We start from the raw sequence: 20,475 nt of genomic DNA on the forward strand, positions 1-20,475 counted from the left end.
TTCCCTTATCCGTTCTTCAATGTCCAGTTTCCAGCTAAGTTGAGAGTCCAGGATTACCCCAAAGTACTTTACACTGGGCGCAAGTGAAATTTGGTACCTTGTATCTGGTGGTAAATAGCAAAAGTTCTTTGAATCTCGTATGTGGCTAAAAAAAATTGATAATTTCTAAACTTTAATCATCTCAGACGCGTCTACGTCATCTAAGTGATACGGATTTACAACAGCTCAAAGTCCGCCACTTCCGCAGCATTCTCCAAAATTTTATGTGCGAGAGTTGTACTCTGTGCAAACGACAAATTCAAAAGCTATTTTTGTAACAATTTTTGTTTAGCTTTTAGTTTAAAATTTGCTTGTACTGCCTCGCTGTTTTGTGAGTAATTTCCTGTATAATTAGATAACTAACAAATTGCGGTGTTATCAACCTGTGAAGATAAGCAGCTATCACCGTCGAGCTTGGCACGAACTGGCTTTCATTTCCTCTTGCGGCTATAAAATGCCTCCAGATAACAGTTTGAGATCAGGAAATGGTTTATTACCATTGCGTAAATGGTTGATTGCCATCGGTCATGGTCGTGCACCTAATGTTGCATTAAATCAGTAAGCGCTGCGGCTTGATGCCAATTTTTTTATTTTTTTTTTGAATTGAAATATTGATTGCATATAGTAAACCGACACAATTTTATTCGTCTGCAGAAATAAGAATAAGACAATACTTTCTGGTAGGTTTTTGACGATGAATTCGATTCTGAACTGCGTTGGATTTCCAAGATATTAAAAAATGGGAAAATATTTTTTTTTTACAATATTTTGGGTCGCTAATATCAGGAGATAATATGATACTTTCCGCTCAAAGGGTGTTTTTTATTATCATACAAATGCCAACGTTTGACGAGTCAACTCAGTAAATATTTCTTGGTTAAAGACAAAGATTTTTTATACCCCAAAACTTTTTTCAACATGAAGACTAGTACCTTCAGACCCTGCTATGATTCTTTTGAGAAAAAAGTAACTTCAGTAAAGCCTAAAGCATAATTTTCACACTTTCAGAGCTATTCTTTCAGCGAAATTCGATTTCATCTTTAGGAATGCAGGGTGTAATTCTTTGTTCCAAACTCTATCGGCCAGTGTTCAGTGTTGGTGTGACTCTATTAGCGCGCGAATATCTTTTCCCACGGATATTCTGATGAAATTTGGCAATTTCGACAGCCCTGAACTGTAGATTTTCATATTATTTCGATTTAGGTGGGTTCACCTACCCATAGGTGAAGTACCAGACTAAAGCACTAAAACGCCGTTTTGATACCATTTTGAGACCGTCAGCGCGCAGATATCTACAGCCAATCAGAGCTGTTGATGTAACGCAGAAGGTTGATGGGATTTAGGTTGGAGCACTGCCTCAGGTTGCTGAAGAAAGGAGTACCCAGTACCCTTAATCATCTAACTGCCAAAACTGGGCATTTACAGAGAAAATGCTCAAGAGTATTCTTCTCTGAAAGCCCCCCACAGCTTCTGCAAAGGGGATTATATGGTAAACCAAGCGTTTCTGCGTGAGTGCCAATCGCACAGAGTGACCGGTAAGCACAGCTACAAGTTTAAAAATTGAATCGCGTGAACTACCCAAGACTATCTGCGTCCTGCTTCTATTGCACGAGGCCATAGATTTTTCGAAATACCAAACACTGACGAAATGGAGCTCCATCTGTCCAGCACTCTTCTGAGAAATAAGTTGCAATTTTCCTTTCTTATAAGCTTCTTAATCCGCTCAGACTGGATATAGTTGTACTGTAAATAACCGTTAAACAAATTAGTAACAAGGATGTGGCAACAAAAAGGTGCGAAAACGCTAGTTGAATGCTGGATGAATCACCACTTCAACCAACCAACGAAATTCAAAGATTTCGATGTACTCGGGAAACTCCTTAGTCGGGAAGAACCCGAGTCAACTACTGGACCGAACAGTATTTAGACGGACGCTAAATGACATTCATCGGGAGACACTTACCACCTGAAGGGAATGAAATTGCCAATGAATTGGCCAAGTGTGCATCAGCGGTTCCCCCACAGGGACCAGAGCCAATAATCGGAATCAGTTCTGCAGGAATCAAAAAGTGGATCAGCGACTGCAAAGTATGCGGAACTGCAAAGTATTTTGAATTTTTGAACAGAAAACTGTCGGACTTTCTTCTGAAACTTGGACGTTTCGGTTGATGGTCGGTATTATTATAGGACACAATTTAATGGAGTCAACATATGACCACCATTTTAATTATTGAGGACCCGATTTGCCTGTCTTGCTTAGAGGGGACTAATAGCACTGAGCACTTTCACTGTAAGTGTTCCGAATTTACTAGAACAAGGTTACGAATTTTGGATTCCGACGCCATGAGAACAAATTAAAATCGTTTTCAACAAACTGGAGGATATTTTCAGATTGATCAAAGAATCTGGAAAATTCTCACAAATCTAACTACCCATATTCCTCTATTCTATCCTATCTTTTTCCTTCTGATACTTCTCTTCTTTCCTCCTTGACTATCTACCTTTTCACTTTCCAGAGCTTTAAATACAATGGGCTTTTTAGCCTGAGTGTTTTAAGAGTTGCCAAATCTGTCAGTGCTTCTTGGCTCGGCTTTTCAAATTTCAAATTTCAATTTCTTCTTCTTCTTAATTGGCGCGATAACCGCTTACGCGATTTTGGTCGAGTTTAAGAAAGCGTGTCAGTCGTTTCTTTCTCGTGCTAACCGGCGCCAATTGGACACACCAAGTGAAGCCAAGTCCTTCTCCACCTGATCTTTCCAACGCAAAGGAGACCTTCTTCCACCTCTGCTACCACCAGCTGGTACCGCATCGCCGGATCGTTTGTATCCATTCGGACGACATGACCCAGCCAACGTAGCCGCTCGATCTTTATTCGCTGCGCTATGTCTATGTCGTCGTAAAGCTCATACAGCTCATTGTTCGCTCATCGTTCCATCGCCTGCGATATTCGCCGTTGCCAACGTGCAAAGGTACAAAAATCTTCAGCAGAATCTTTCACTCCAAGCGTCGCTTCATCGGATGTTGTCATCGTCCACGCTTCTGCGCCATAAATTAGGAGGGGCATGATGAGAGCCTTGTAGAGTGATATTTTCGTTCGTCGAGAGAGGACTTTACTACGCAATTGCCTACTTAGTCCAAAGCAGCACTCGTTGGCAGGAGAGATTCTTTGTTGAATTTCAAGGCTGACATTGTTATCGGTGTTGATGTTGGCTCCTAAATAAACGAAGTCCTTTACAACCTCGAAATCATAACTGTCAACAGTGACGTGGGTGCCGATACGCGAGTGCGCCGACTGTTTGTTTGAAGACAGGAGGTACTTTGTTTTGTTCTCGTTCACCACCAAACACATTCGCTTTGCCTCTTTATCCAGTTTGGAGAAGGCAGAACTAACATCTCGGTTATTAAGACCGATTAAGACATCAGGTTAAAGAAGTCACACGACAGCGAAACACCCTGTCTGAAAACTCGTTTGGTATCAAACGGCTCGGAGAGGTCCTTTCCAATTCTGACGGCGCTGCTCGTATTGAACAACGCCATCTTGCATAGCCGTATTAGTTTTGCGGCGATACCAAATTCAAACATCGCGGCATACAGGGAACCCCTTTCCGTACTGTCGAATGCAGCTTTGAAATCGACGAAAATATGGTGTGTGTCGATTCTCCTTTCATGGGTCTTTTCCAAGATTTGTAGACGTATTGTGAATATTTGGTCGATGGTAGACTTTCCAGGTCTAAAGCCACAGTGATAAGGTGCAATCAGTTGGTTGACGGTCGGCTTCAGCCTTTCACACAATACGCTCGCTAGAACCTTATAGGCGATATTTAGAAGACTAATCCCGCGACATTTTTCTAATAGCGGTCGCCCCTCGGCAGGCAATGGCAAACCTCCGAGTGTATTGCTGCCATGAAAAAGCTCCTCATAAAAATATCTGCCGTTCGGAGTCGGCTTGAAACTGTAGGTACCTCCATTTATGGAACAACAACAACACACACACCACAAATAGGAGGAGGAGCTCGGCCAAACACCTAACAGAAGTGTACGCGCCAATTATTTATTTTTTTTTTTAATCCCGCAATAATTGGCATAGATTGCAGGAACGCCCTTCTTATGGATTGGGCAGAGCACACTTAATTTCCAATCGGCAGGCATGCTTTTTTCAATTCAATTTCAATTTCACCACCTTCCTAAACTCCCGACCTCTGAATGTCCTAATCGGAGTCCAACCACCACCCACAAGAGATGAAGAGCTTCAGCCACCCCGAGACTTAGCTCAGCGTAACTTTGGCACAATTACGTTCTGGATACTGTAGCAGACTAAACTCCTATCTAGAATTGACCCCGACATACCCATACCACGTTTTCACATGTCCCATCAAACCTACTCACCTAACACCCCTCTCTCTCTGGACCCAACCTGTCGAAATAGTACGTTTCCTGCGCCTACCGAAGACGACCGGTAACTACATTGAGCTGACAGGGTTTAATAAGCTGCTACAATAACAACAACATTCAAAGATTTCGAAGCAACGTAGCAAGACCTTCAAAGGGATTACTCCAAAAAATATGAAAATTTCAAATAAAAATCAGTGGTCATTTTTCAAGATATCAACTTTATTCAATCGATAATTAATTAATTTTAAATTAAAGGAAAACATGCAATGCATCTTTATCAATTTTAAATACTTTTAATTATCTCTTCTTTTAATTTTTATATATTGAATCGTAATAAATCTGGAATATTTAATGTGGAAAAGTACACAACTTTGTTAATCACTGATGCATAGAATTTTCGTAATTTTACAATTTTTGTTTTTTAAATATGTATGTATGTATGTACGCACGTACATATGTATGTATGTATATAGTATTAGAAATGCACGACAATACGAAGCAAATATTTGCCGAAGTATTGGCGCGCACTTGAATGTGGGCATCGAATAACCGATATACTCGCATGTATGTATGTGCGTGTCTATGTATGTACATGCGACAGCAGTTTTGTAAAATTCACTAATAAGTATATAAAATCTAAATGCAAATGAATGACCTTTTGTTCTAACGCTAAATACAAGTCAATAAATACATTTTGACGTATGAAATAAAATTAGTAAATACAACAATAAAGTGAACTGCATTCACATACAAGTGTATGTATGTATGTATGTGAGTATGTGTGTGTATGCAAGGTGCGTTTAAAATGATATAAATGCTTATATAATGCAATATATGTATGCATGTGTGTACATACCAGATGCGTATGTATGTATGTATGTGTGTAGTTGAATTCTTCACACAATCGTAAATATTAAAAATGTCACACAAAACATCAAATTTTCAATACATTTTTTTTAATACATTTGTAGGTAAAATGTTAACAATTAAAATTAGTAGTAGTGTGTTTGTAAAATGTCATAAAATATATGAATGCACATATATAGGGTGTAAATGTAGGTGAGTAAACATATTTGCACAATAATTGTAGAGTGAATTGACAACTTAGTGGGGCGGAGGATATACATAATTTTTCTAAAATTTTCTACTTCACTGATGGTCGAACACCACAAAAAATGCATTTGTCGCAAATTTAATTTGCTTTTTATTTTTTATTATTTTTTTTTTTTTGGTAATTTTGGAAGCGATTTTTTCATAATTTTTCACTCATTTCAGCATTTTTTGTTGCTTAGCTTGGCACTGATACGACGCGAACGCAAGCCAATGGCGCGCAGAAAGGAAATGATAATTAGCGTTTAATTTTGCCATTTTTTTTTTAGTATTTTTTCATTATTTTAAAATATTAGCGCACAAGTGGCGTTTGTGGTAAATGATGGCGCCGGTGTAGGTGGCAAAACAAATGTCGTATCGGTGCGATGGGAAGCTTTAAAATTTTGACTTTTTTGAATTCTAGCTGATATATTTTTAATTGGCAAGCAAATGTTTGTGATTGGCTTTTTGAAATTCACTGCTAAAAGCGCCTACATGGGAAATAAATATTAGTTGGCAGAATTTGAACCGAAATCGCAGAAAAAAATTAAATACAAAAAAAAAAATTATAATGATAGTCTACCTCAGCGAAATAAATAATGAAACAAATAGTTTAAAAACTACTGGGTTGCCCATATTCGACGGACCCGACGGATTTCGATGACTCTTTGGGCCCATTCCAATCGACGAGGCTTGTCCGCAGGCAACAATCTTTGCGTCAATTGAATCTTATACGGGAATAAATGCAAATCAATGCGGATAATTCATTGTAAAGTGGTCCGAGCAATGCCCAACTGCTGAGAACGGCGATTTCGGGATGGCGACGTCTCAACACTGGTCCGTACAAGAGCAAGGTCGGTTTTGATTTGACCTCTTTGGATTAGAAAGAGCATCACCAGTCGAAAACCTTTCGTACAAACGTTTAATGGAGTTCTTAGAAGGCGCACTTTCCACATTCTTTAATTTTTTATACGCACGTTGAATTTTCACAATTCACTTCTTTTGTTGAATGTAAATTTCAACAATTTGGGAGCGCTCGCGTGGCATGTACTGCTCCATGGTAAAAATCTGCTTGGACAGACGCTTCCAACCCGGTATGTCATTAAGCGATCTGACGTCTCTGTCAAAAGATACAGGGCTTCCAGATGGGTCCGTCGAATATGGGCAACCCTGTATACAACTGGACCGGACAGTGTTTAGACAGATGCTAAATGGCATTCATCGGTAGACACTTACCACCTGAAGGAGATGAAATTGCCGATGATTGGCCAACTGTGACCAACAATTTATCCAAACTGTGACCAACAACTTAGCCAACAACTTAACCAAAGCCGATAATCGGAATCAGTTCTGCAGAAATCAAGAAGTGCATCAGCGACTATGTAAGCGAATTTACATAAAGAGCGATGTTTCGGTCTTGAACGCTGCAGAACTGCATGGTGTTTTGTGACAAGACCGAACAGAAAACAGTCGGACTTTCTTCTAAAACTGTATCTTCCAAGTTCGGTTGATTGTCAGTATTATTACAGGATACAATCCATGAGGTCAACATATGACCATCATTGGAATCATTGAGGACCCGATTTGCCTGTCTTGCTTGGAGGAGGCGGATGGCACTGTACATTTTCTCTGTGAGTCCCGTGCATTTGCTAGAGCAAAGCTACGAATTTTGGGTTCCGATGCCATGAGAACAAATAAAATTCGTACTCTCAAACTGGATGATATTTTCAGATTTAACAAAGAATCTAGAAAATTCTCACAGGTCTAACTACTTTTATTCCTCTATTCTATCCTATCTTTCTCCTTCTGCTACTTCTCTCCTTTCCTTTTTGACTCTCTACCCTTTCCAGAGCTTTAAGAACAATGGGCTTATAGGCCTGAATGTTTAGGAGTTACCAAATCTCTCTGTGCTTCTTGGCTCGACCTGTCAAATTTCCAATTTCAATTTCACCACCTTTCTAGACTCCCAACTTCTGAATGCCGTTATCGGAATCCAACCACCAACCATAGCAGATGAAAAGCTTCAGCTACCCCTAGAGACACAGAGAGAGAACAGACTAAACTTCTACCTATCCAGAATTGATTCCGACATATCCAATATATGTTCACCATGTGAAGGCACTCCGCACGGCACTTACCACCTTTTCACAAGTCCCATCAAACCTACTCATCTAACACCTCTCTCCCTCTGGACGCGCCAACCTGTCGAAACAGCTAGTTTCCTGGGCCCACCGTTAGATGAGCGAGACGAAGACGACCAGTAATCTACACTACACTGACAGGGTTAATTATACTGCTACAACAACAACAATTTTGATAATATTTCTTACGACATAAAAGCAAAAATGCCGTCCGGAAAGTCACTTTCAGAATTCACGATAAAAAACTAGTTGTCCATTTGAGTGAGGAATGTAAAAAAAAAATAAGGGAAATTGCAAAAATTGGTGAAATAAGTGCAACTACTGTGGGAAAGATTCTTACAAAACCCAAAGATTACTTAAAACAAGGAACGCGTGGCCGTCCTTCTATTACTGATGACAGAATAAAGCGCCGTATTAAGCATTTAGCAGTTAATACGTCGTTAAGTGCAGGTGAGACATTAAGTCCCAGTTATCATTAGAAGTCACTGAACGTCGAATTTAGCAAATTTTGAGTACTGACTTTAACATCATATAGGAAAAAGAGCTGCACAAACCTAAGTTAAAACGTGACATAAATACGCTCGAATGCAACTCGCTGCAAAATATAAAGAGGGATCGGAAGAGTGGCTTAAAACCATTTTTGGTGATGAGAAAAAGTGCAACTTGGACGAGCCAGATGAAAAGATGAAGTATTGGAGGGCACACGCCTCGAAAGCAAAAATTGCTATGCTTGAAATTTTGAAAAAACAAAAAAAAATCATGCCTGATCGAAGGAGTTTTTTTCCCAAAAATTTCGATTTTTTTTTAAACAATTAATTGTCGGTTATTTTCTCGAAAATCTGAAAAATATTTCCTGAGGCCGCCATATTGTTAACTTTGAGAAAAAAAAAGCTATTAATAAAACTAATTTCTCCTGTCCGATTGATTTTAGTTGAACCTCCAAGCACTTGTGGAGAAACGGGCTCCACACAAACAGCGATAACTTTTACAATTATTAATTTTTTTTTTTGAAATTTTGTTAAAGTCAAGTCGAAATATGAACTGTGAATGTTTGGGGACTACTACCTAGTATTGTTTACCAAAACGGACGGCAATTTGAACGTTTAATTGATTTACAAACAAACAAAAAACATTGTGGAAGAATGGGACAAAATTGAGGTTACGTATCTCGAAAAGCGCATTTCCTAAATGCCCAATCGTTTAAATGAAGTTCTTTCTAACAGTAGACGAAGACACTAAGTACTCCTATGCCACAGGACAGATGGAAGTCTATGCCATCTTGAATGTGGCATACTGGCTAATTAAGAAAAAGTGGCGCGGTAGCAGTATTGAAATTTTTAGTGACAGTCAAGCTGCACTGAAATCCCTTGCTAACCCACGCTGCTCTTCGAAATTAGTCGGCGAATGCAAGTCAAAATTGAACAGTGTTGCAAAACACAACAAAGTTAGTCTTATTTGGATGCCTGTACATTGTGGTATTGCAGGGAACGAGTTAGCTGATAAATTGGCTAATGAAGGCTCTGCAAGTATGCCACTAGGCTCTGAACCCTTTCTAGTTGTCAATTCCGCATCGATTCAACTATGAATTGACGACTTCATGAGGTCTACCCATAGGGAATGTTGGGTTGAACTCGTGCAGAGTAGCCAAGTGCTTTTAGAAAGCACCAAACAGGAAAATAGCGACGCGACCTTTCTCCTAAAACTCAGTAGAAAGTACCTAAGAGTACTGGTGGGTGTAATCACGGGGCACAACACCTGTGGTCAGCAAATAGCTGCTTCTGTCTTGAGGATGACGACACTGCAGAGCATTTTCTCCGTAGCTGTCCAGCGTTTTTCAGAATCAGACTTAGGATATTGGGTTGCGATATACTGAATATGGATACAGTTCATGCTCGTCCTCTTCCGGATCTCTTAAAATTCATCAATGAATCCAAGAGATTTGTGGAAGAGTGACCTCGAACAAAGTTTTCCGTCTTACCACCCACATTTTATCTTTCCTATGTCTATTCTTTCTACTGAAATCTATTCGGGTGTAGTATAATGGTCTCCTGGCTGAGTGCTTGGACTTGCCCAACCCTCCACAAATCTAATCTAAAAGTGGGGCCAGCGCACACTATTAAATATTAAAAAAATTTTTTTTTTTTTTTTTATCAACTTTACAAGTATTTGTTACACTAATAATTTCGTATTGTTTGGTTATGTTTCACTTATGAAATATAAAATGAATTTTTATGAAATTGTCCTCAAAGCCCTGTCCTTTGCTTCCTTTTTTATGCACTTAGAATTCCAAAAAAAAACCCGAAGTACGCATTTTGATTTCTTAAAAAAACTGTTTGTTTAATTATATTTTTTTTTCGCTGAGGTACTGCAATGAAGTGAAATGTTTTATGCGGGCGTTAATGAATGTATGAAACAAACAATGTATGTATGCATGTATGTGTGTACGTATGTATATTTGTAAGCTTTCACAGCATTCGGTCACACAGGCATTGAGCGTAAACATCTAATTTTTCTTTATGCCTTCTATTTATATACGTTTTATGATCCATGTATGTATGTGGCACCCCTGCCCACCCCAACACATGTGCAACCGGGTGCTGCTCGCTTTAACATGGCACTGACCTTACTATTCTTTTATTTCTTTAAAAAGTGTTTTGCTAACAATTCGTTTCTGAAATCGAAATTCTATACCGTTTTGTTCATTTTGCATTTATATAAGTGTGTTTGTATGTATGTATGTACATATTTATGTTCAACAACAGCTGTGTGTGTGTGTGTGTGTACTTTCTTGGCCAAAATGTATATATATTTGCATGTATGTACATGTGTGTGTACGCATGTTTGGGTACACACTTCAACAATTTTCGTAAAATTACTATTTCACTCAGCCAGTGAGTTGTAAAGCCTAAAAGTTGGCTACATAATACAACTTTACAAAGCTCGACAAGTGTGGTAATTGCAGAATTTATGCATTAATGCAGATTTTATGTAATTTTCTTTGGGTAAATAATATGTATGTATGTACACATGTAGGCGGCCACCGTAGCCAAAGGGGTTAGAGCGTGACTAGCATTCGGTAGGGCACGAGTTCGAAACCCACTGTGGGCATGAAGTACTAAATGATAGAAGGTGTTTGTTTTTTAATAGACAATGACAAACTGTCGAGTGTATTTCTGCCATGCAAAGACGCCCCATAAAATCCATCTGCCGTTCGGAGGCGGCATAAAACTGTAGGCCCCTCCATTTGTGCAAAAACAGCAAGACGCACACCACAAGTTGGAGGAGGAGCTCGTTATGTTTAAGTGGTAGGTAGTTAGTTACATAAATTTTCTCTAAATATATATGTACATTTATTTATTAATAATATAACGGGTGTTTTTTTAGCTGCATGAGAACTAGCGATTTTGATAACGATGGTTTGACGGCGGAGAATGGCAAAATGTGTCAAATTTCGGATCGTAAGATTTGGCAAGTCTTCATGATTCGTTTAATGCCAGAAAGCCTCGCTTACAAATTGTGGAAATTTACTTTACAAAAAAAAAATTAATCTGTTCGCAAAGCTCATAGATGGAAATGTTGAAAAAGTCACCGAAATGTTGCCTAATCGCGTTACGGATATTGTAGCAGGTTAAACTCATACCTATCCAGAATCGACCGCGACATGTCCAATATACATATGTTCAACATGTCCAGGCAAGACAGTAACTATTTACATGCGCTATCAAATAGATGGTCACCTAACACCCCTCTCCTTTCGGACCCTGTCGAAACAGCACGTTTTCCGAGTCTAGATAAGTTAGACGAAGATGACAGGTGACTACATCGTACATACACGGTTGGGGAAGCTGCTAGAACAATATCACCGAAATGTCGACTCGTCGTCGTACTCAACTTGTTGGTTGCCTTTGTCATTCGACTATGTGGAAAATTTTACGCAAGAACCTTGGCTTACGTGCCTATAAACGACAGCTTGTGGAAGAGGTTAAAGCAAATGGCCATGCGGTACGGTGCACTTGACAGCGCTAGTTTATTGGGTGGCGCCAGCCCTTGGTCGGGGAAAAAACCGAAGCATTCCCTTAACGTAGAACCGGCTGTCATGGGAATCACCAAATGATCATCATTGCCTCGCATTTTTGTTGTTTGGCGGTATTTAGATTTATTAATCAGATTTATTAGAAAAAGTAGTCTAAAAGTACGTATAATTAAAAATAAATCCACAAAATCAATCTGTCCGTTAACATATGGCTACTAGATTAGATTAGATTTGTGGAGGGTTGGACAAGTCCAAGCACTCAGCCAGGAGAACATTGTACGACACCCGGATAGATTTCAGTAGAAAGAATAGAGCTAGGAAAGATAAAATGTGGGTGGTAAGACGGAAAACTTTGTTTGAGGTCACTCTTCCACAAATATCTTGAATTCATTGATGAATTTTAAGAGATCCGGAAGAGGAAGATTATGAACTTTATCCAAACTCAGTATATCGCATACTAAGTCTGATTCTGGAAAACGCCTGTCAATACTGCTTTGAAAGGTTTTTCTTCATATGAAAATTGGTTTTATTCCATTTTTTGGAATTTGGTTTTGGAGTTTTTGGTTTATTTAATTATTACTAACGATATGAAGACCAGGTGAAGGAATAGCCAATTTAATTGCGCAAATGGCTACTATATATAATAGTAATAAACATTTGGAGGAAATCCGTAAACGACGTTTGCTGAGGTTTCAAAAATTTATGGCAGCAATACGCATGCGAAATTCGATATTACACTTTATAGTAAGTAATAAAGGGACAAAGCCAAGGCGAATCTCTTAAAGGTGTTGGTAAAACAGCTGAGTTGTTTTTCTTTCCTTCGCCGTGGCCATGTGGCTGTCACCTCAGAATGATACAAGGCGAATTCATTATTTGTTGTCTAGTTTCTCAATACTTTGCTTTGACAATCAAATGTACAGAACAGTGTTGTTGATCTAGTGCTATCCCCTTTAATGAATGCGCGCCTTGGACAAAGCGTCTATGGAGTCACGCTTCTTTCTGTAACACCACTATTAATATTTCTGCTTTCTAAAGGGTTTTCCAATAACAGGTGATATTTTGGAATGGATTGCGCTATCGAGAGATGATTTAACGATTTTTATGGCCGAAATTGGATGGTATTGATCTGGACAACGTTTATTTTCAACAAGACGGTGCACGTGCCACACAAGCAACGAAACCATTGATCTTTTACGTGAAAACTTTCCGGACCGTGTTAACTCTCGAAGAGGTGATCACAATTGGCCACCGAGATCTTGTGATTTAATGCCTTGTGACTTTTTTCTTTGAGGCCACGCCAACAGCCCCGGGTCGATTCAAGACCCCAAAGTTGGAATTCGTTAGGCTATGGAGGACATAGGGCAGCCACTTTGCAATTCGGTTATGGAAAATTTCATGAAAAGGATATTGTCTTGTAAGCGTGGTCATGGTGATCATTTGCCTGATGTTATTTTCCACTATTAACGGCATACCTTCCTCTTTATAATGAAATAAACATCCGATCATTTATATAAAAAAATAACACTTTTCTTTGGATATCAAAATAACACCTCTTATTGGAAAACCCTATATTATCATTTGAAGTTCTCAAGCTCTTAAAAAACACCCTTTATATAAATATATATAACTGTTATGTGTGTATATTTCATATATATATATTATATTATATATGTACATACCCATACACAGCTATGTATGTATGTATGCTTAGTTATATGCATTTTTTTGCAGTTTGTTTTTAATAAATTAAACTTTTCTTCCTTTTTTTACATATTGATAAAATACTTAGACTAAAATCTTTCGATAAGCTGATTGAGTTGAATTAATTATATAAACTGTTTTCGACCACATTTGCTTCTCTGTTATACTCATATGTACGTATGTGCTGGTTGTTTTTTTTTTTTGTTTTCGTTATCAATTATTTTCAACATCAAATTATGCTCTTTTTACTATTAACATTTACATTAACTTGTATCTCTGTATGTATGTATATTATTTATGTAATTAGAAGCGGCATTGTAAATACAACATATATGTATGTATGTATATATACGAGTCTACAGCCGAGTTATAAAAGTTCGAACTTTAAATTTACTAAAACTACAAATGTCTGCTTGTATAATTATTACAATCACTCAACTATTAATCTAAATCCTCTTTTGTGTTACTTGCAGAAGCAGTGATGCTTGACATTGACAGTTTTACATTTTTACTGTTTCACACAACATTTTAGAAGCACAGAAACTGCACAGTAAATATTATATATATGTTTGTATGGAGCAGAAATGTTATTTATTCACTATAGTGAACGTCCTTTATTATAGCTTTAGCTTAGATCTCGAATTGGCATAAAATCACTGTTGCTCTTTGCTGCACTCAAATTTGTGCTTTTGTGTGTGTTCATCATTCAAGCAACACCACCACCTTCTTTAGCTAAACTTTTTCGCATATCTGTATGTACATAATTTAATCTTTTTACAAACAGTTCTTTAAATGGCCTTTATATATACAAATTTGTATGTATGTATGTATGTGTGCACACATGCACGTTACCAAAGTCTGTATACTTATTTTCAAAAGGCAAATCACAATCTTGTATTAATTTCACAATGCAATTTCAATACAATTAAGCATGAAATTTGTAACTGTAGATACATATTTATGTATGTATGTATTTATCAACTTTTTTTATATATATAAATTTTGCTTGTAATTCATTAATAGTTAAAATTCGCGTATATAATTCGTGTATAGTTTTTGATTTCAAACGCAAAAGTGCTCTGAGAGTGACAATAAATTTGGCATAACCGTTAGAAAGTCAATGGGAATTGGATTTAGGGAAGGTTTTCGAATGTTTCTTCTGCTGAATTGCAGCAACTTGCATTGCTTCGACTGTCCACTACGAACACTAAATGTGATTGAAATCGCTTTAGACATTTTCTTTAGAATCTTAAAACAGCGCACGCTGCGAGTACCAATATACAATATACACATATATTTTCAATTATTTAGCATATTTTTGTCCGTTATGTATTTTTTGTGTTTTTTGGTAAGCATCTTAACTTTGACCATTATTTACGGGTAAATAGCTTTGCAAAAAATATCTTTTGTTACGTTTATCTAGTCAATAATTTTATAAATTTGTATTCGCATTATAGACAACAATTATTGTTTAAAAAATACATAATTAACTTGTTCACAAAATGTTGAACTTCACATACGCGCAGCACACGCACACACACAAAGCTTACTCCTTCCCCTATGTGCCGCCACTGATTGTGCGTACATATGGAAGTCGCGCGTTGGAAGCCGACAAAACGCCTAAAAATATATATTTTGTGCCTGCTTCGCGCCCCCCACTTCTAGTTAGTTTACGTGTTTTATTAATAAATACGCTAACAATGTGTGCTGTCGTTGAATGGTGGCTATTTGCTGTTCCACGCACGCACCAACAGCTACTATACAAATTTCCAATCAGCACACAAAACAGCTTTCACATAACCGCCAACATGATTCACTTAAGTTTCGCCTAAAAAATTTACGAGTGCAAGTTGGCTCGGTCTTTGGCACGTCGTTTTGCCAGTTTCGACATTTCTACTGGTCCCACATTGGCCGCTTGTGGTATTGCAATTGCGCGGAACGTAGCATCAACGGCACCGCGTAACGCCGCTGTCGCTTCGCGCACCGAATTGGCGTTGGGTTGCGCCAACCCCACGCCACCTTCGCCTGCGGCATTGTTGCCCGCAACCGACATTTGCGTGGGTATTATGGCGTATTCTGTGAGGCGCACTGAACCCGCCGACTGTTCGCGCAGCCAAGGATGTTGCAGTATTTGCGCCGCTGTTGGTCTATTTTCCGGCACGATGTGTAGCATTTGACGCAGGAGATCTTTCACTTCGCTGCCGGTCATTGCCCAACGATTTGAGGTGAAATCCACATGCCCGGAACCGATACGTTTCAATATCACCTCGGGTGAGTCGTTTGGTGTTGAGGCAAAAGGCGTGCGGCCAGAGAGCATAATGTAGAGCAACACGCCCAATGACCAGATGTCACAGGCCAAGTCATAGCCTTGACGCTTTAGCACTTCCGGCGCCACAAAGTTGGCTGTGTAGCAGGGTGTCATCAGCAGGCCATTGTCGGCACGTAGTTGCTTTGCGAATCCTAAACGTTATCAGTTTACATAAGTGGAAGCACAAATCATAATACGGCGCGTTATTATTTGTATTTTCTGCAACATTTAGTTTATTACTTACCCAGGTCACATAGTTTTAGCGTCTCCGGCGTCTGTCGCATGCTAGCGTAAATCATGTTCGATGGTTTCAGGTCACGATGCACTACGCCATGCTCGTGCAGGTACGCCAAGGCCGACACGACCGTTCTTAGCACTGCACTCGCCTCGCTCTCGCACATCTGCCCCACGGCAAGTATGCGATCGAGCAGCTCGCCGCCCTTCAGCAGCTCCATAACCAAATACGCTGATGTCACGTCCTCGTACACTGAGAATAAAGTGACAATATTTGGGTGATTACCGTAGCGCAACATTATTTCCACCTCCTCCCAACAGTCTGCGGAACTAGCTGATGCTGCCGCAGCGGCTTTTTCAATAATTTTGACAGCAAAATGCTTTTTCGTTGAGCGATGTTCGCATAAACGGCAGACAGAAAATGTGCCACGTCCTAATTCCTGCAGGAGGTTGTATTCGGAATGAAAGTTCCCGGGTAGAACACCGGGCAAACTGCGCTGCTGGGGATGTGCATTGGGCACGAATGGCGACAAAGGACTTGAACTGTTGGAGGTTTGATCCAGTAGCACTGGCGCTACAAAGCTAAAGCCGCGAAAAATCTCATGTGCCGAAGCCGATATGGGACCGCCCGGCGAGTCGCGTGGTGACTTTGACGTATATTCGACATCAAAGTAAAACGCATCGTCACGTGACACCGCTGGTATGAATGGTGGACGCACTTCTTTCCGTTCCAGCCTTACCCAGTCAATCGTAGCAAAAAAACAATGCGCCTTAATATCCAGTATGCCGTTGGGTCCAGCGCCTAGTCGATTTTGTGGATTCCTCTTGAACAGTGCGCGCAACAGCGATTGCGCTTCCGGCGAGAGATTCTCGGGCATGCCCAATTTCGAGCGTAATATTTGGTTCATAGTTTCTTGTCGCGTTTGCCCGTGGAATGGCAAATTTCCTGTTAACATTTCGTACATCAGCACGCCAAACGACCACCAGTCGGCGGCAAAGTCGTGTCCTTTGCGATTCACAATTTCCGGTGCCATGTACTCTACAGTACCACAAAAGCTGTAGGTTTTCGAACCGTCTAAAGGTTGTTTCGATAGGCCAAAATCAGTAAGCGCTATGTGGCCATGTTCGTCTAGCAAAATGTTCTCTGGTTTCAAATCGCGGTAGATAATGCCCAGCGAGTGCAGGTGATTCAAGGCCAATGCCAATTCGGCTAGATAAAATTTGACATCTTCCTCTGTGAACATAACCTCCTTGGACAGTCGTGTGAAAAGATCGCCGCCCCGCAGAAAATCTAATATCAAATACAATTTGCCGGGTGTCTGAAAGGCGTAGTGCAATTTTACAATAAACGCATGGCCCACGTCGGCTAGTATTTTACGTTCGTTTGTACTACGCACACGGTCCTTAACCTTCAGTGTGGCTTTTTTCAATACTTTCATGGCATACAATGTGCCTGCATCCTTGCCAATCACCTTGCGCACTAAAAACACTTTGCCGAAGCTGCCCTCACCCAGCACGCGCAGCAGTTCGAATTGCGAGGGGTCGGCTTTTTCATGGCCTTCCTTGACTACTTCGCGTAACTCAAACTCATTCTCACGCAACTCTGTATCTCCGGCAGCTGGTGCATAGCCTTCCGAGTCACTCAAATCCATTAACTCAGCCGTGTCCGCTGTAACCGAACTGATGTGATGGTGCTCCAATGCTGCCTGCAGTGCTGTTTGCTGCACCTGTTGCAAATGTTTTTGTTGCTGCTGCTGTGCCTGTTGTCTGCGCTGGGATGACGTCACGGTGGTCACACCCCCACTTTCTTCGTCGGTGGGTGTGTGCTCCATCGGTGTCACGGCCAGACTACTACATCCGGACGATGTGATCTGCATGCGCTGACGCAGATGCTGCTGGCCCAAAGCGCCATTCGCATTGTCCAGGTGAGCATTGTTGCCAATGCCAATGCCCACGCCTAGCTGCTGCTGTTGGCGCAAATCTTTATTCAAATCAGCCAGTGGCATTGCACCGGTAACGCTGATGACCTCCGTAGACGTGGGCGTTTTTGATGTCGCCGTGATCCAATTAAAATGTGCTATGATTTTCGGAACTTTCAACAGTTTTCGCTGAGTTTGAAGCTGTCACAGTGAATGCAATCGGGGAGGGGGTATTGTGTGTATGGTTAGTGGGAGGAAGGCGTGGGCGAGATTTTCACAGGTCGTTTTGTTTATTTGTACACAATCAATTTGTTGTTACACACACAGCGTTATAACATTCAAATGCACACGGAACACAGCGACGCGACACTTACACGCTATTAACAGCATTTATACACAGTTTTCCACATTCTACATTAACTTTTGTTAAATTGAATGCATTAAATGACTTTTTCACTTCACTACTACTGCTGCTAGCTTATTGTCCGATTTGCACTGATTCGTCAGCATTTGACAGTTTGCGAAGCGCTGCCACATATGACGAAATGAGTACGTAAATTGAGGAATTTGCGAGGTACTGGTGGCAAATTTGTTATGGTAACCACTATAATACAATATGAGTTATGAAAGTAATTAACAATTAAATAGTCTTTTAAACATCTAAACAATTCTCTGCTTCGTTCTGTTTACCAAATTCTGATATCTGTTACTGATATGAGATGCATGCAATCTCTAGTAAATTTTGAATTTTAATACACCTGGCATCTTCAACATTTTTGTAATAGATTTTGTCAGTTGCCATTTGATCTAAAGCATAAATAACTTTAAATTATTTGAACATCCGTGTAATAAACCGGATGCAAAATTTGTGTTGAATATTTAACGTGTTTTATGAAAAAAGAAACCGTTTAAGTGTAATTACATAAGCACCCCTCACTTACCTTGAACATATCTGCAATGCGCATCGATAAACCGAAACAATACTAACCACGAAATGCAAAAACAAAGTCAAAATCAAACCCGAAGCAGCCGAGACTACACTGCTCGCATTCAACAGGTCAAACTAATGAAAGAAATTTTGAAAAGTCAAAATATTTGCTCATCACGCACACCCACACATTTGTCTCACCTTTTCCTCCATGCGGTTGACATCCCTAGATAGGCCCACACCGGAAACTGCCAAGGCCAAAGTGCTCGTCGCAATGCACACCAGGCTCAACGCCAAGAAGGCAGTCTGTGTCTTCCGTATGCTTACCACACCCAGTGAACCCGTAATGGCGGCCACCAAACCAGTCCAAATGCCACAACCAGCCGTGGATAGTGCTGCTTCGCGCACAATTAGCAGCGAACCGAGCGCCACCAGGGTAATGGCCAGCATTAGCTGTAATGAGCCCAAAACGATTTGCCATGGGAAGGCCGAACAGCAGTCGGCGCTGGATTTGGCACGTCTTTGATATTTTGCCGCTTTTGCCGAATTCAAAGAGCTGCCGTCGCCATCTTTGATTTTAATCAATCCCGGTGGAAAACGCTGCTTCTTGCTGATACGTGAATCGAGTGTGGTAGCACGTGAAGCAATTGTTGCCTCTAATTGTTGTTGGAATTCTTCGTGCGTCATCAATTTCGGTTTTTTTGCATCATCCGTGTTATTGCCTGTGCCAGTGTTATTGTTGTTGGTTGTGACGGAGGCGACCAATGTGGCGGCCGTTAATTTCAGTGGTGGCTTCTGATCGTACACAGGGCTCGAGTAGATGTGACTCTGCGCATCGGCGTGTAGTTGCTGTTGTTTTTGTTGGCTTAACTGTTGTTGGTGTTCCTCGGTATCACTGCAACTGCTGCTATTTGGCTGCAATATGGATTTTTGTGAATTAGTGAGACTGTCATGTTGTGCATTCGTCGTATTCATGCTCTGCTCAATAGCAGCTTGCAATAGCTCCTCGCGATTAACGCTGCGATCCACAATCGTGTCCATGCTGTCGACGGTAGAGTCGTGCGAATCGATTGTGCGTGCCGGTGACTCTGATTGCCGAATCATGTCGCTGCTGCTGCTGCTGCTGCTGTTACTATTATTATTGTTGTTATTGTTAACATTGCTCGTGCTCATATTTGTGTTGCTGTCGTCGTGATTACTGTTTGACATACTAATGAAATTGTTGGTGTTGGCGTTCATGTCTTCCATTTTGTGTTTGAGTGCTTGTGAGTTATTATTGGTGTTTGTTGGTTGTTGGCTCGTTTCCTTAACTTTAATTACTCATTTATGCTGTTTCCGGTGGAATTCGAGTGTGGGGTATTTATATTGTTAATTGTTATTGCGGAATGCCACTAGCGACTGTAAGAAATTTTATAGAAAAAATTATAATTATCAAATTATATTTAAATACTTGTGGGTTTTTCATTACTGTGGTTTTTTTTTCATTTATTTTTTATTTATCTTTTCTGCATACATATCTGTTGATCAAAGTTATGAATGGAAAACGAACATAAATATTCCAGTAGCAGGCAGTAGACAAAATTACAAAATTATGATTAAAATTTTACTGAAAATTATTATTATGATTGCAGATCGATACGACGATAAATGTGTTGGAAAAAACCTTTTATTGGTTTGCACAATGGGTCTGA

The 20,475-nt window shown here is 40.0% G+C and overlaps 2 protein-coding genes across 3 annotated transcripts in view; both read right to left on the bottom strand.

Annotated features, from left to right (window-relative positions):
- Positions 1-18,338, bottom strand: part of LOC129238506 (ribosomal protein S6 kinase 2 beta) — a 36,492-nt gene extending 18,154 nt beyond the window's left edge. The window contains exons 1-2 of one of the 2 annotated variants that reach the window (XM_054873547.1): positions 15,948-18,338; positions 4,741-15,855 (exon numbers count right to left, since the gene is read on the bottom strand). In XM_054873547.1, coding sequence (XP_054729522.1) covers positions 15,233-15,855; positions 15,948-17,943 — 2,619 coding nt within the window. In that variant the 5' untranslated portion in view covers positions 17,944-18,338 and the 3' untranslated portion in view covers positions 4,741-15,232. Of the gene's footprint in view, positions 1-4,740; positions 15,856-15,947 lie in introns of those variants that run through there. The other variant, XM_054873549.1, reaches the window with a different exon arrangement.
- Positions 18,310-19,888, bottom strand: LOC129237005 (uncharacterized). The gene is made up of 3 exons (XM_054871357.1): positions 18,986-19,888; positions 18,798-18,919; positions 18,310-18,460 (listed from the first exon to the last, which is right to left on the bottom strand). The coding sequence occupies exons 1-3, from the start codon at positions 19,886-19,888 to the stop codon at positions 18,310-18,312; spliced, it is 1,176 nt and encodes a 391-aa protein (XP_054727332.1).
- Between the last annotated feature and the right edge of the window lie 587 nt (positions 19,889-20,475).

This window comes from Anastrepha obliqua, chromosome 2, assembly GCF_027943255.1.
Source record: "Anastrepha obliqua isolate idAnaObli1 chromosome 2, idAnaObli1_1.0, whole genome shotgun sequence".
Classification (NCBI taxonomy): domain Eukaryota; kingdom Metazoa; phylum Arthropoda; class Insecta; order Diptera; family Tephritidae; genus Anastrepha; species Anastrepha obliqua.

What these genes read in the sequence shown, in the direction of transcription:
- LOC129237005 (XM_054871357.1), bottom strand. Translation starts at nt 19,888, where the DNA reads ATGATTCGGCAATCAGAGTCACCGGCACGCACAATCGATTCGCACGAC. An exon ending in TCAACCGCATGGAGGAAAAG is followed by an intron (nt 18,920 to 18,985) that starts GTGAGACAAATG and finishes TTCTTTCATTAG; the next exon opens with TTTGACCTGTTGAATGCGAG. An exon ending in GCATTGCAGATATGTTCAAG is followed by an intron (nt 18,461 to 18,797) that starts GTAAGTGAGGGG and finishes ATTGTATTATAG; the next exon opens with TGGTTACCATAACAAATTTG.